Here is a 14262-nt window from a genome sequence, read left to right as displayed (position 1 = left end):
CATAATACATTATTAGTATACTGTTTTGTAGGCAGGATCAATCTTAAATTACAAACTTTATCTTATTCCCAATTCATTTAACCAAATTTGATCCAGATGCAGCTAAACAAATGGTGAATTATTAAAATCTTTCTTGAAAGGGTGCTGATCGGTATAAAGGAAAGACAACTGAGATTTGGTAGATCACAAAAGACGATATCAGCTTATACTCAGAAATAATTCACAAGGTACCTTTCAAAATATCAGAACTTTTAATGTACAGGTGGCTGTTGTCATAAAGCTGCTTGTAACTTACGGCAATTCCATAAAATAATCAACCTTCTCGTACATCCAACCCCCATTTTTCTCAAGTTTTACTTCACGTCATAAGCTGAGCAAGTCATGGTCATTTGACAGCATTACAGACTGTCCAAAAAATTACAAATCAGAGACAGAAAATTTCATGAATGTCTCACAAACATGGGATCAGACATACAAATTTTATGAAATTGCCCCTTATGCACCACTGTAAATCAATTCTTATGAAAATCAAGGGATACATATATCATTCTCCACAGGGTCACGAGATGTTCTTACAGTCATGTGTGACTTTAATATGCAACAGTTCCTGGGTTAGAATTTGTACAAAACATTGGATCGCAAACAGATCTGTTTCTGTTTGTGGTAACTCCCGTGAGAACTCGGCAGGGCAGCATTTTTGCTGGTAAACGCCATGCTGGCATGCAACCAATTACCTAGGAAACATTCTACGTCTAGGTTAATCAGCCATGGTAGCTGACCTTATGATTGTGTACCTTGCAGAGGGTATGGATTTACCTGCATGGAATACATGATGACCTTGAAGACCTTCACTGCAAAGTCAGTGGGAAGCCAGATCTCATGAAGGTCAAGATGTCTAAAACATGAAAATACAACAAGACAATTCATTATAACAATCTATATTAAGATTATTAATTCATTTACAGAGAACGGAATATTTCCCTTTTCTGTCTGATCATGCATCTTGTTGTATGCTCCGGTGTGTCACATTTTTAAATCCTCTTTCTGTCCAAGTGAAAAATCATGGTCCAGCACAGCTGATGGAGGGGAATAATGCACTAAGTGTAAAAAAAACTTGACCTTTTGATTTGGCAGAATCTTGATCTTGGATATAACAACTTGGCACGCAACAATTCAGTACGTTGAAAATCCTGCTCAAGTACACCATATGAATACGACAAATGTATACAACCATACTTTGTACAATGCTTTTAGTTTTAGAGATCATACAAGTCCTTCCTTGACTACATTAAAAGATTAATGAAAGTAGTTGCAGTAAATACACATTTCACGAGAAAGTCAGTAAGACCAAGGTTAAGTATTACTATACCATCGTGGATCTAGATCTGAGAAATCTTGAAATCTACGCTGAAAAATGTTCACACTGAAGATCACCAACACGGATAAGTGCACGTGGGACAGTGTATTATTATTGCTTTGAATGTCGGCCCAATGCTAAAACCGAATCCTGTGCTTATTTGTTAATTTCTCAGCAATTACACAATTTCTTCCAGAATGCTTTAGCACACATTTTTTTATTAATACAAACAGACAATTTGGTTGTCATTTCATTGGATTCTGTTACGAACTCATTTTTAAATTGTTACAACAACTGGCATTTATCTTCAAGTATATGATGCAGTTCAGGATGGATTCATAAGATATAAAAGACAGATATGGTGTCAATCTAAAGTGAGCTCAAATAGAATCTAGGAAAATTATGATTTCAGTATTTGTAAGTATAAATAAAAGATACATGTACGAGCCATACATGTATTATTTTCCTAGAAAATGTGTAACTTCTGAGAAAAAAGCACGGCATTCTAGCCAAATGCTGGGTCTTTTTCTAAGCAATAAGAATACACTGTCCCACATATGCGTATCTGTGTTGGTGACCTTCACTGTGATCATTTCCAGCTTAGACTTCAAGATTGTAATAGAGATGCAAATAAACCAGGGCCCCGTCTTAGAAAGAGTTACGATTGATCCAATCAATCGTAACTCTATGGAAATCCATCACTGCCATATTTTTCTCTACAGGAAATTGCAAATGTCCTTTGTAAACAAAGGAGAACGCATCAAATTGTCAAGAAATCGATGGATTCATGGATTTACATGTACATTCATATCTAGAAAATCTTTTGAACAAACATACATTTCATATGTTGACTTTGCTGGCTTTCCATAGTTGCGATTGATCAGATCAATCACAACTCTTTGTAAGTCGGGCCCCAAGATCTAGATCTGTGATGTAATGATGACAACCAAAATCAACTTCAATTTTTGTAAAGACTTGTTCATGAAATCATTGTTCACTGCAACTATACATGTAGTTACCTTGATTTAAATCAAACATTCAACTTAAATAATGCATTGATTCGCATACTTCTTATCTATCACCTACCTGAGGACTGGTTTGAGCACAGAATGGATGTTATTGTAAGCGGCGCTACACATGACATTCCTCAGGCAAGTCTCAGCAAGGGCAGCGGGTCTCTCTTCTACGTTGTCCGATACAGGTGACTCATGGCTACAATTCAATCACATCAGGTTAAATTTTACATATACGCAAAAAAGAAACGACGCAGATTGATTAAACTAGGCTACAGTCATGCAGTGTAAAAATTGATTGCTTGGTGAATTGTTAGATTAACAGATATTCAAGCAAGCGTGAAGTTTACAAATTCAGAAAGATTGAACGTACATGTAAAATAAGAGTTCTAGCATATAGGAATTTCACACACACACATAAAAAAAAATTATATGCAAATGACTTGACAATGACTATATATGCAGATGAGGAAATCTATGGCATCTCCTAAAAATTATTTTGTTTTTATAATATTTAATTTTTTTCTCATTATAATGTATAAACTTATTTAAACCCTCAATAACTGTAAAATTGCCATAATTGTAGTTGCATGCTGTGATTTAATTAAGACCTTCCTCACATTCAAGTATATTGAAATATTCAACATATTTCATAAAAATGTACTGAAATACAAAAAAGTAGTATGTGACATCCTTGGTCATTAGTTGTTTGCTGGCATGAAATAAATCAAGGTGGTTCACGAACCCAAGTCTCGCCTGATTTCATGATTGATCAATGAAATGAGCAATACAATCTTTTGACCCCTTGATGACCTTTGACCTTACCATCCTCAAGAATAAATGTGTGGTATTACACAATGATCATTTGAACCAAGTGGGATACAAATTGATGCAGATATCAAGAAATGAGAATAAGTTGTTAACACAATTTGAAACAGGATGGACATGACCTCATATCGTTTGACCTTTTGACCCCTTGATAACCATTGACCCCATCATTCTCATGGGGTCACATGTGGTATTTCCCAAGGACCATATATTGTATGTACCAAGTATGAATACAACTGATGCAGAAATGAAGAAATGAGAGCAAGTTGAACGAAACAAATTTTGGAACAGACCAACGGACTAACAGGAAAAGTGATTAGTAGGTCTGAAGACAAAAAAAGTAAGAATTATACACAGGAGATACCTGTGGAATTGGTATAGCATTCCTGATGTCAAGGCATTTGGACGTTTTTCAGATCAAAATGATACATTCGTTTAATCAGATAGTCATGATGGTGTTTGTTATTTAACAAATCATCCTCACCTCAAAATCTTGTCTCATATCATGAACGAACAATGGAAATATGTTAGTCAACAAAAATTAAATATATGGCCGCCGAGAAACCGGATCACGGGGTGAGCTGGCTCCTACAAAAAACTAGTATTATAGGTCAATTATACCACCAATGACTCTGACAGCTTCACTTTTTTTAACCAATTTTAACTATCATCATCATGAACTACAAACTACGTTCTCAGAAAGAAGCTAAAGATGGCAATCTTGGCCCCAAAAGACGAGACTCTTCTAATACCAATCCCAACGAAAAACAGGGTGTGGCTGAATCATCACCGCAACTGTCCGGCACTCTGCCGACAAACGCGAACAGCATCCCGGGCCCGGGCGCCATGCCGGTAATGACGGAAATGAGGAAGCTCTTCTCGGAATTCACCGAAAAAATCGACGGAAAACTTGATTATGTCCTACTTGTCCTACTTTACTTTTAATTACATATGATTAAGATTTATATCATTCCCAACCATTACAAGCTTGCTTTCTAATAAGTCCCTCATTTTCATTTTCACATGCAACTGTAATCAATAATTTGTCTAATTATCAATATGTGTTTGGAACAAAAAGAATTATATATACTACGACTATTTCCTACGAATTTGTTAATCAATTATTGAAGTAGCCTTATGACACTTATTCTGTCATGTACTTGTCATACATATGTATATAAGTTTGTTATGTTTATTATCAGAAAATGGAGGTGAAATAAACTAAACTGAACTGAAACAATATTCATACGCCAATCTGGCCACCCATCGTGCGAATGCTGTGAAAATTGGCATGATCATAGTGTGGGATGTGATCTATAAGGCTGTATGGTTGATTTTCTGAAATGATGATAAGACTTTTTTCTTAATATGAATGAATTGTGCTAATTTGTGCATAAATCATACTTTTTGCTCTAATTCACTAGAAAAGCTCCTAGAATGTTAATTTTTAGAGTTAATATTTTTGATACCATTGCTAACAATTACAAATGAAAAAAAAAATGGTTTGAAAATGAATTTCTTATGTATTTTTAATGTTTTTTTAATATATTATGTGTTTCATTGTTTTTCAACCTTTTGTTTTTCCTTGTTTTTTGGCCAAATTTATGGCAGAACCTTTTTGAAGCATAATTATGCTAAAATCAATTAATTTTGTCTGATGAAAGTAAAAATAATCCTTATGAATAAGATGGGAAAACTCAATATACATTGACTTTGTACACGTAATCACGTTTTGGAGCAATTTTGGGTCTGGCATGCACTTACATAATGTTGCGCAATTATTCAACTGCATACTACGGCATCATAAATTTGATCTCAAAAGATGCGCAAGACTTTGAAGTAAAAAGTCAGCGAGTGGCATAGTCGAAAAATTCCGCACAGTGGAATGGTCATGGAAAATGTCGAGGGAGGGTTGATTCAACCCCACCCCCAGCAGTTTTAGGGTAAAAAACGCATGACTGTTCATGTGATAGAATCTGTATCACCATTTCAAAAACATTGATATTTTAAGCTTGGCTACCTTGGGTCATTAGTTGTTTGTTGGCATGCAAGTTCCTTGTACCTTTCAAACCCCTCATGCATATTGAACAGAAGCGACGGAACAATCTTCTCCATGTGTTGTTTCTCCCATATCTTCACCTGGAGCTCATCGCTAACGGTCTTCCTGATCACGCCCTGGATCCCCTTCAGTCCAGCAATCCGAATTCTATTGAGATACAACAGAGCCCTGTCTTACAAAGAGTTAGGTTTGATCCATTCAATGGTAACTCTATGGAAATCCATCAGTGTCATAACTTTTTTCTACAGGAAATGTGCACAATGTCCTTTTTAAACAAAGAACACACCAAATTGTCGAGAAATCAATGAATTTGTGAATATACATTCATATCTAGAAAATCTTTGGAACAAACATGCATTTTATAAGACTTTGCTGGCTTTCCATAGTTGCGATCGATAGAATCAATCGCAATTCTTTGTAAGATGGGGCCCAGAAATGACGTAAATAACGTTTAATGAGCATACACTTTGTTATATATTTAAAAAAGAACATCATACAAAATATCAGCTGATTTTTGTAAGGATTCACTTGATCGAGGGGAATAGTAAATAGCCAGTGAAATTGGATGTACAAAAATTTGAATGACTAAATGTTGACAACTTTCAAAAGTTAAATTTTGTCCAAATTACCTCTTGCCCTTTAACATACCATAACCTCCAATATTGCTGGCGTCCATTCCCAGCTCCTGCCTACATAAGAAATTCGGCACCACTTGAATTTTCGGAAACCCATTTCCGCCCTTTTTCCACTGGTACCCAAACCATGGCTAAAAAGTGAAACCCATGACTCGGTCCTAATAATGATAATAAACTCACTTTCTCCGGACACTCATATTCTCATTGTTATTATGACACATAGAGCTGAACTTGGAGATGAAGAAATCATATCGTCTATGGTAAGATGGCGTATCCTCCTCAATGTTAGCAAACTTCACAAACTAGAAGAAGAACATACAGAAATGGCAGTGGTAATCTCCTCAAATTGGCAACAGCAACAGGAAAAAAAACTTAATGAAATATTGCCAATTTTTTTTTTTTTAAATAATTAATGATAATGTCATATTTTACCCAGGGTAGCCACTTCAGTTCTAAAAACTTGTCTCACAGCAGGCCCTGCTTAAACCTAAATCTCCCGGGGTATTTTGAATCTTGTCATTCCCGGGGGGGGGGGCCATTATGGCCCCCCTTAAGATCTCGGCCGCCGATCGCGCGAGTGACGCAAAAATTTGCACGCTGGTAGTGTGCGATGTAATCTACAAGGCTGTATGGTAAAATTTTCCAAAATAATGAGATTTTATTTTATATGAATTAATTATGCTAATTCACTAAATAAAGCTCCTAGAATGCTAATTTTTGGTAAAATTTTTCTTTGTAGCATTCTTAACAATCGTAATTCAAAAAAAAATTGGTTTGGAAATAAATTTCTTATGTATTTTATTGTTTTATGAATTTCTTATGTATTTCTTTGTTTTTTTACTTTTTGTTTTTTATTGTTTTTTCAATGGAAATTGTTCCAGACATAATTCTGATCATAAACAAGGCAAAATTAATTAAGTTTAATCAGTAAAAGTAGAAATAATGATACATTTATGAATTTTGGCTAAATACGCAATTTGCATTGGATTTGTACATGAAATCACGTTTATGAGCAATTTTGGGTCTGACATGCACTTGCATAATGTTGCGTAATGTCGTAACCGCGTACCCGGGCGTCACAACTTTGGTCTCAAAATTTGCGCGAGACTTGAATGTAAAAAGTCAGTGAGCTGCGAGGTGAAAAAATTTCGCGCAGCAGATATATCACGAAAATTGTTGAGGGGGAGAATTAGGGTTAACATGATAGTGTTATTATTACCCCTTCTTTAGCACCTTCTTTGATCGGACGCTCGAGCATTCAAGGAATTTCTTCCTACCGGTTACCCATACACCTCACATGGGTCGAGTGCAGCACAATGGGGTAAATTTCTTGCTGAAGGAAAGCACGCCGTGGCTTGGATTTGAATCCACGTCCCTCTGAATGAAAGACAAGAGTCATAAACTCTAAACCATGACGCCCCCATCAATCACGTTATCAATATTATTCTTATTTTATCATTATTCATTTGTTAAAGGCCTGGGGAGCGTTTCATGAAAGGACTAGTCGGACATTTTATCCGACAAGTCCTGTAATATCCGACAGTTACCATAGTAACAGTGCCTCTTAGCCAATCAGAATCAAAGAAAGTTGTCAGATCTGACAACTTGTCGGACAAAAATAATGATGAAACACTCCCCAGGTCACACCGCCCGAGCGTTGTTGGAGCGGAGAGAAAAAAATCATCACCGCTCGCTACCATTCACCATTTTCCATTTCGATTGTTTTCTTTTCTCGATGTTTTCCCCAATTTTGTAAGCGAAATTCAACCCCCTCTCCTTACCGCTCCAACAACGCTCGGGCGGTGTGACCAGGCCTTTAATGACAATACAAAGAACACAACAATTCAGAGAACAAAGGATTACCAATAATAAATATTAAGTTTTGGAATGCCAGGGTCAGAAATGGTAAATAACTGTTACAATAAGCCTTCTGCCCCACTTCCAGTAATAAGAAACATACATAGAATGATATTCAATCTATTAAAATCTACCCAACTTTGAATTGTTGCCAATTCAGAATGTGTTGTGTTTAGCTGAAAGTAAATTACTTAATTAATGGCAACTGGAAATGGTCTTGCTTTTACATTATTTTCTTTCTAAGACACCATATGTGTGATTGGTAGCATTTAAAATACAGAAAAAAAATATAATAAAGAAATTTCCACCATACAGTTGACGCCAGTTGAGTCAATTATTGTAAACATATGAAACATGGGGTATAATTGGTTAAATTAAGTAGTAAATATGGAAAAACCATACATGTAGTAAAGCAAGAGTATTTTGTAGCGAGCATTATTTCATGTACTGTACTGGTAATGCACAAAATGGACTAAATCCATCTCAAACAGATGGATAAAAAAAGGAAGTTTGCGCACCATTATCAATTTATCTGATTTTTTTTTGGGGGGGAAGACAGATTGTTGTACATCATGCACAAGAATGTCTCATCCAAATCAAATACAAAAAGCTATACAGTATTACTTTTTAATGAATATCATGTTCTAATTACTGTAAGCATACAAGTATGTACTTACAGATTGTGTACCATAAACCTGTAGCTCGATGTTGTTAGATTCCAGAAGTTTGTGGACCATTTTCAAGAAGCTTTCTACAAAGAGATTCAGACTCTGTGCATGACATGCCAATAGAAGTTGGTCTAAAGCTTGCATGGAAATCAACACATACCTGGAGAGAGAGAAAGAAAACGAGAAAAATATCAAGAGATGGATATGGGATGACTATCAAGGATGTAAAAACAGAGAAATAACATTGGAGGTGGCATAATTCTGTGTCACACCTTTCCATATCTGTGACTGCAAAGAAATATGAAACCTCACTAGTGTGTAAATTCGATGAAATTGAGCCAGATTCATCACCAGGTCATCAGTACACAGGCTAGAAGTCCAGTCCGAGCTCGAGTCACAAACCTTCGATCTGAATCCGGCTAAAACAGAATCGAGGAGTCACACATCGTTGATGTCCTCTGCCTCTTGATGCTCAAATTGTACAACCTCTGTCAAACACCTCGAAAGATCACTGACCACTCCACATTTTTTCTTATTGAACCCTTTGATTGTTGTCTGCTGTTGTTATCATGAGTTTAAGGTGCGTATCATTCAGAAATGAATGTTTATGAAAATGATTATTTTGTCTTATTTTTGTGGTTATGAAATTTGATGCATTATGGATCAGCGCTGCTTTAAGACAATTTGTATGAGATCGTGAAAGGTGGCTCATCAGATATCATTGATCGTTTGAATAGTATTTTCTGGTCTGCATAATCCTTGTCGAACCTCTTTACAGACCACCCACCACATGCTTCTCAAGGTATGTGTTGTCAGTACATTACGTCTAATCAAAGACCACCCCCTACCCACTGTTTCTTACCCTATCCATTGTATAATGGACCTCCCCATCTAACATCCCAAGACCACTCACTACACTTTTCTTACCCTATGCGTTGTCTGTACACATCCCTGTCTAACCTCTGTGCAAGGTAGCTACCGATGCGATCAAGTTTCTCATTGTGAGATACGGCATAGAACGTCAACTTCTCCATGTTGCTTCGCACCAAACCCTCCTGAAAAAAAAAAAAACGGGTCTGATCAATCACATTATTCACACTGATGACATTTACTGAATGATAATAATAATATGCAACATTTATATAGCGCTTGATACAAACGTTTCTAAGCGCTGCATACCCCAGCTTTAGCACCGCTACCCTTATCGGGAGCATCAACCATTCAAGGAATCCCTTCCTACCAGTTACCCATTTACTACACCTGGGTCGAGAGTGGCAAAATGTAGATAACTGCCTTGCCAACTTGCGGTAGGAAACAGCATTGAGAGCCCAAATCAGTATTTTGACCTAGATACATGTAAAGTAGTTGACTGGTTTCAGTCATTCTCAGGCATGGAACAAAATGAAACCCCAAAATAGAGTAAAAAGGAAAAGATGCCCTGGTTATCAACAGAATTTTCATACTCCTAATGGTGTGTAATTGAAACAAATAGGAAATGCATACAATTATGATTCAAAGCACACAGAAGTCCATGTTTGATCTAAAGAATGGACCAAATCAACTCTCCCTGATGGAATTAGTACTCAAAAAGTACTCAACAACAATTACATCATTTAAATCTAAATTAAAAAGAATGTATATAAATGAATATGCAAAATAATTTATTTCTTTTCTCCTTGCTGAAATCTCATACATTTACCACCCCACCCTCCCTGTGTGTTTGTTGATGCTGTGTGTGCATTTTTTTCATTCAATGTACTGGGAACTACTACTCACAAGTTTGTATAAACTTTCCTGCAGTTTCCAATTTTCTCTGATACTATTTGTCATTCCTGTACATATTGTATATATATATATCATTTTTTATGCTGAGAAAATAAATAAATTGAACTGAACTGAACTCTGATTAAACTGGATTAATAGTATTGTCATGTATGTTTCATTATCATTGTCTTTCTAATAACTTTGTCATTATCATTATCATCATCACTAGCTTTATTTTTAACCTTGACTTTGAACTTTGACCTCCTAAACGTACCTCAGCTGTGTCCGGATAGATGTTGTCCACAAGTCTCTTGTAGCGGGGCTTGCATGCCGCAAAACAGTTGCAGCAACCTGTAAGGAAGAAAGTGATTAAACGTTGGTTAGCAATTATCATAATTATAATGGTTTATTTTCAAACATGCCAGAAGGGGGGGGGGGGGGGGGCCAAGAGGGAATTGTCAAAGGAAATTATGATTTAAGTTGTTGATTGGGACATTTTTTGGTCCACATATTATTAGTCAGCAGGTATAATTAACCCTAAAAGGCTGGGAAAGGGGGGGGGTCCTGCCTCCCCTTGACATTTTTCGCGATATATCCACCAAGATAATTTTTTTCGAGGGCATCCTCCACCGACTTTTTACTTTCAGGTCTCACTTGTCGGTTTGTTACGACTGTCTGCGTTCGCGGAGCGTGGATGGCCGCACCCTTTCGAGAAAACTGGGGGAGCTTTTCTCGAAAGGGTAGTCAAATAAACACACCTATTCCGGACAACCAGGGGGGCTTTTCATGAAAGGCTGTGTTAAATAGATTTGTGAACCAGTCATTTCTTTGAAAATTATTCATCAACAATATAAAATAATATAATATATAATATAATATATAATATTGGCAGAGGTGCACAGAAAAGAGAATAAGGTGAACATGATATTGATATCACTGACATTTCCTGAATATCATTATGTCAAAATCTGATTAAAAAATTGATTTTTTTTTCCAAAATAAAATGTCGAAACTTTTTCTTGCTCGCTCATAACTGTAAGTACATTTTGCCTGATACATACGACATATCTGGCTCCTCAAAATGTTGGGCTCATTATGCCACTGATCATTAGGAGAAAAAAAAGACTTGCAGAGACTAGACCCAAAAAATTTCATAAAAAAATATATTTCACCTTTCTTTCTTTCCTTCTTTTTTTCTCTACGACGTGATTTTTTTTTTTTGGGGGGGGGGACGGGACGGAGGCAAGCGCCCGAATTCCCCCCCCTCATCTGCACTACCACTGAAGCAAATTACTTTGCTTTGCAAGCTGCTAGCTTGTACTAATATAATAGTTACCATGTATGGCAGAACCCGGTTGACGCGTTACAGACGCGTGCGTCGGGTAACGTTGGCGAAGTATAGGAAACAAGATGGCGGCGTAAACATTGGGCAAGTCTCTTCCGTCTTTTCACAATATTTTTCTCATTTTTTTTATGAACTCTTGTTGAAAAATAACAACAAGCACGTAGAAATGTCTGAAATGAAGTTTTATCCCATGTACATTTAGGGCTGGATCTTTTAGAAGGAAAGTAGAAATCTCGGGGGGTGAAAGTTTCAGGTTTTGGTGTCCTCCGTGTAGGTGAATGAAAAGGAAGACCTGGCTTCATTGAGAGTAAGCCTACGTCAGTAAATGATTTTTACTCTCAAGAAGCCGCCTGGCTAGGCTGACCCTGATCTGTTTGTCATCAAAATTCGCTATTTTCTAGCAATTTTTTCAGAAAAGTGGAAAAGCTGATTGTATTTAATTAAATTTATCTTTTATTATTTCTTACCTTTTCCCCTATCAAAAATCAAAATTCAGGAGTTATCGAGGAGGGTGCAAAAGTTTTTTTGGGGGAAAAAATTACAAAGTTTCATCAGTTTTTTAGTACAAATTGTTACTTTTTAGGAAATATTATAGAGAACAAAATAAAGATTACAATTATTGACATGATTGAATTCACATTTATAGTATAATCCAATGACAAAAAAGAAGGCTTCAAAATAAATGTGTCTGGACACCAGAACCCCATCCTATCAAAACTAAGTTACATTTCTCTCAAAATTTTCATGAGATTTTTAATATGTTATTGTTGGCACACTCACTCACAAGACAGAAGACTGACATGACTGAGCCTGAGCCTACATTATCAACTGAAAATTTCCTTTAAATTAAACAAAAAACATGATCATTCAGAATCAGAGCTACCAAGTCTCACGCATTATGCGTGAGACTCAAGCATTTTGGACTCTTGTTCATCCCCTCAAATCTCTGTCTCACGCAACTATCACAGCCTATCCCCATATACATTGCACACAATGTCTGTGATCTCACGTCACTCAGATTCACAGAAAATCTCACGCATAGCTGGTCTTTGAACTTGGCATCTCTGTTAATCATTACCGGTATTATCAACTGAAAATTTCCTTTAAATTAAACAAAAAACATGACCATTATTAATATAAATTGTTAGGTGCGCAGACGTGAGGCCCCCTTCATACAATAAATGAGCCACAGAGCTACCCAAAGATTTAGTTCCTGCACAATTCAAATGAGTGTATCACGGGATTGTGTCATCTCAATTGGAACATTGTACGGTATGCATTGCATGCACGGATTCCTGTGTGGGCTATGTGAGATGAATGTTGGGGAAAAAACTTACGCCCGACTTAGTTAAAAAAAACGAAACGCTGTGTGTACCGTATGTGATGTCTGTTGAAGAAATCTACATACGAATTCGTTCACGGATAGTATTGGATTTAATGGGAAAAAAATTATCGAGTTTAATATTACCTGGCATTTTGACAACAAAATTCCTGAAAATTGTTAAGACTTGTCTTCTCTGGCTTCTCCTTTTCGTTGCTACGGTGTCTTGGAATACGTACCGTACGTGAAGAAAAAAATCGTCCTGTGCACTGCATGGCGGAACCGGGGGGGGGGGGGGGGGGCTGTGCCCCTTTTGAGAGGCACAATTAAAATGTATAATGTAAAAATGGCGTTAAAGTGTCCACCCCCTCCCTTTGAATGTGAAGACCTTTTATTTCTTCCTTGTCAAAGTGGACGAAATACCCTAGCTCATTTTGGGGTTATTACTTTAAATGTGCCCCCGTTGAAAATTCTGGATCCGCCCCTGTCCTGGGAAAGTGGCGGCACCAAGGGGTAAAACAAATGAATGAAAAAAAAAAAAAAAAAACAAGACACCCCCTCACTATAGCCCCCTCCCACTTTAGAAATCCCGTGGCCGCCATGCCAGCGAAAAGGGGCGCCAAAAAGGGGATAGCAGACATGGCAGATAGGCTGTAGTGATAATTGTGGGGAAGTAAAGAGGGAATGGGAAAGGAGACTGGATAAAAACGGAAAGCAAAGAGATGATTTTAAAAAAGAAAAAAAACAGAAAGAAATAAAGGGGAAATGGAAGAAAAAAACCGCGAGGGTCGAGAGGGAAGCGAAAGAGAAAAAATAGAGAGGGAGAATATTATAGGGGGGCAATAAATCATCAACTTGAGGGACGCGAACAATTTGACAGCTAGAGAATTAAGTTAATTGGATTGAAAAATAAGGGGCACCACATATTGCCATAAATTAGGGGCGCCAATTCGAACTTTAACTTGGCGGTCAGGGAGGCAAACAATTTAATAATCTTGATTAGGGGCAATGGAAGATTTGAGGAGCGGGGCGCTTCAAATTGACTTAAAACTTTCTTTTCCTCTTTTTTTCTTTTTTTTGCTCTGCCAATAGGGGGGGGGGCCGAGGCCCCCCCCCTGGATCCGCCTATATACATATGGGGTTGCCGGAAAGAGAGGACTTATTATTAGTTGGCCAAACCTTTTATAAGAGGATCATTAAATCCAAATGAAAGCCAACAGAATGACGCTTGCAAGAATTTGAATTCATCATCATGAAGACACGAAGCTCATGATTCTATAATCTAAAATCAAATATGATACGTGACAAAGTAACTACCAATAGCGATACAGGTGTTTGTTTATTAAAACATCAGCCTAAAAGCTTATTACAATATTGGTAAAAGGCATCTTCTACGTTTCCAGGTAACAACGACA

The 14262-nt window shown here is 36.9% G+C and overlaps 1 protein-coding gene across 2 annotated transcripts in view; it reads right to left on the bottom strand.

Moving 5' to 3' along the window:
• Positions 1–13074, bottom strand: part of LOC121430643 (protein EFR3 homolog B-like) — a 43412-nt gene extending 30338 nt beyond the window's left edge. Inside the window, exons 1-8 of one of the 2 annotated variants that reach the window (XM_041627964.1) lie at positions 12995–13074; positions 10456–10532; positions 9345–9472; positions 8427–8577; positions 6073–6194; positions 5219–5404; positions 2444–2569; positions 817–895 (exon numbers count right to left, since the gene is read on the bottom strand). In XM_041627964.1, coding sequence (XP_041483898.1) covers positions 817–895; positions 2444–2569; positions 5219–5404; positions 6073–6194; positions 8427–8577; positions 9345–9472; positions 10456–10532; positions 12995–13001 — 876 coding nt within the window. In that variant the 5' untranslated portion in view covers positions 13002–13074. The remainder of the gene's footprint in view (positions 1–816; positions 896–2443; positions 2570–5218; positions 5405–6072; positions 6195–8426; positions 8578–9344; positions 9473–10455; positions 10533–12994) is intronic. The other variant, XM_041627965.1, reaches the window with a different exon arrangement.
• Positions 13075–14262: the final 1188 nt, after the last annotated feature.

Source organism: Lytechinus variegatus, chromosome 17, assembly GCF_018143015.1.
Source record: "Lytechinus variegatus isolate NC3 chromosome 17, Lvar_3.0, whole genome shotgun sequence".
Taxonomy (NCBI): Eukaryota; Metazoa; Echinodermata; class Echinoidea; order Temnopleuroida; family Toxopneustidae; genus Lytechinus; species Lytechinus variegatus.
This window is presented reverse-complemented; position numbering and strand designations above follow the sequence as displayed.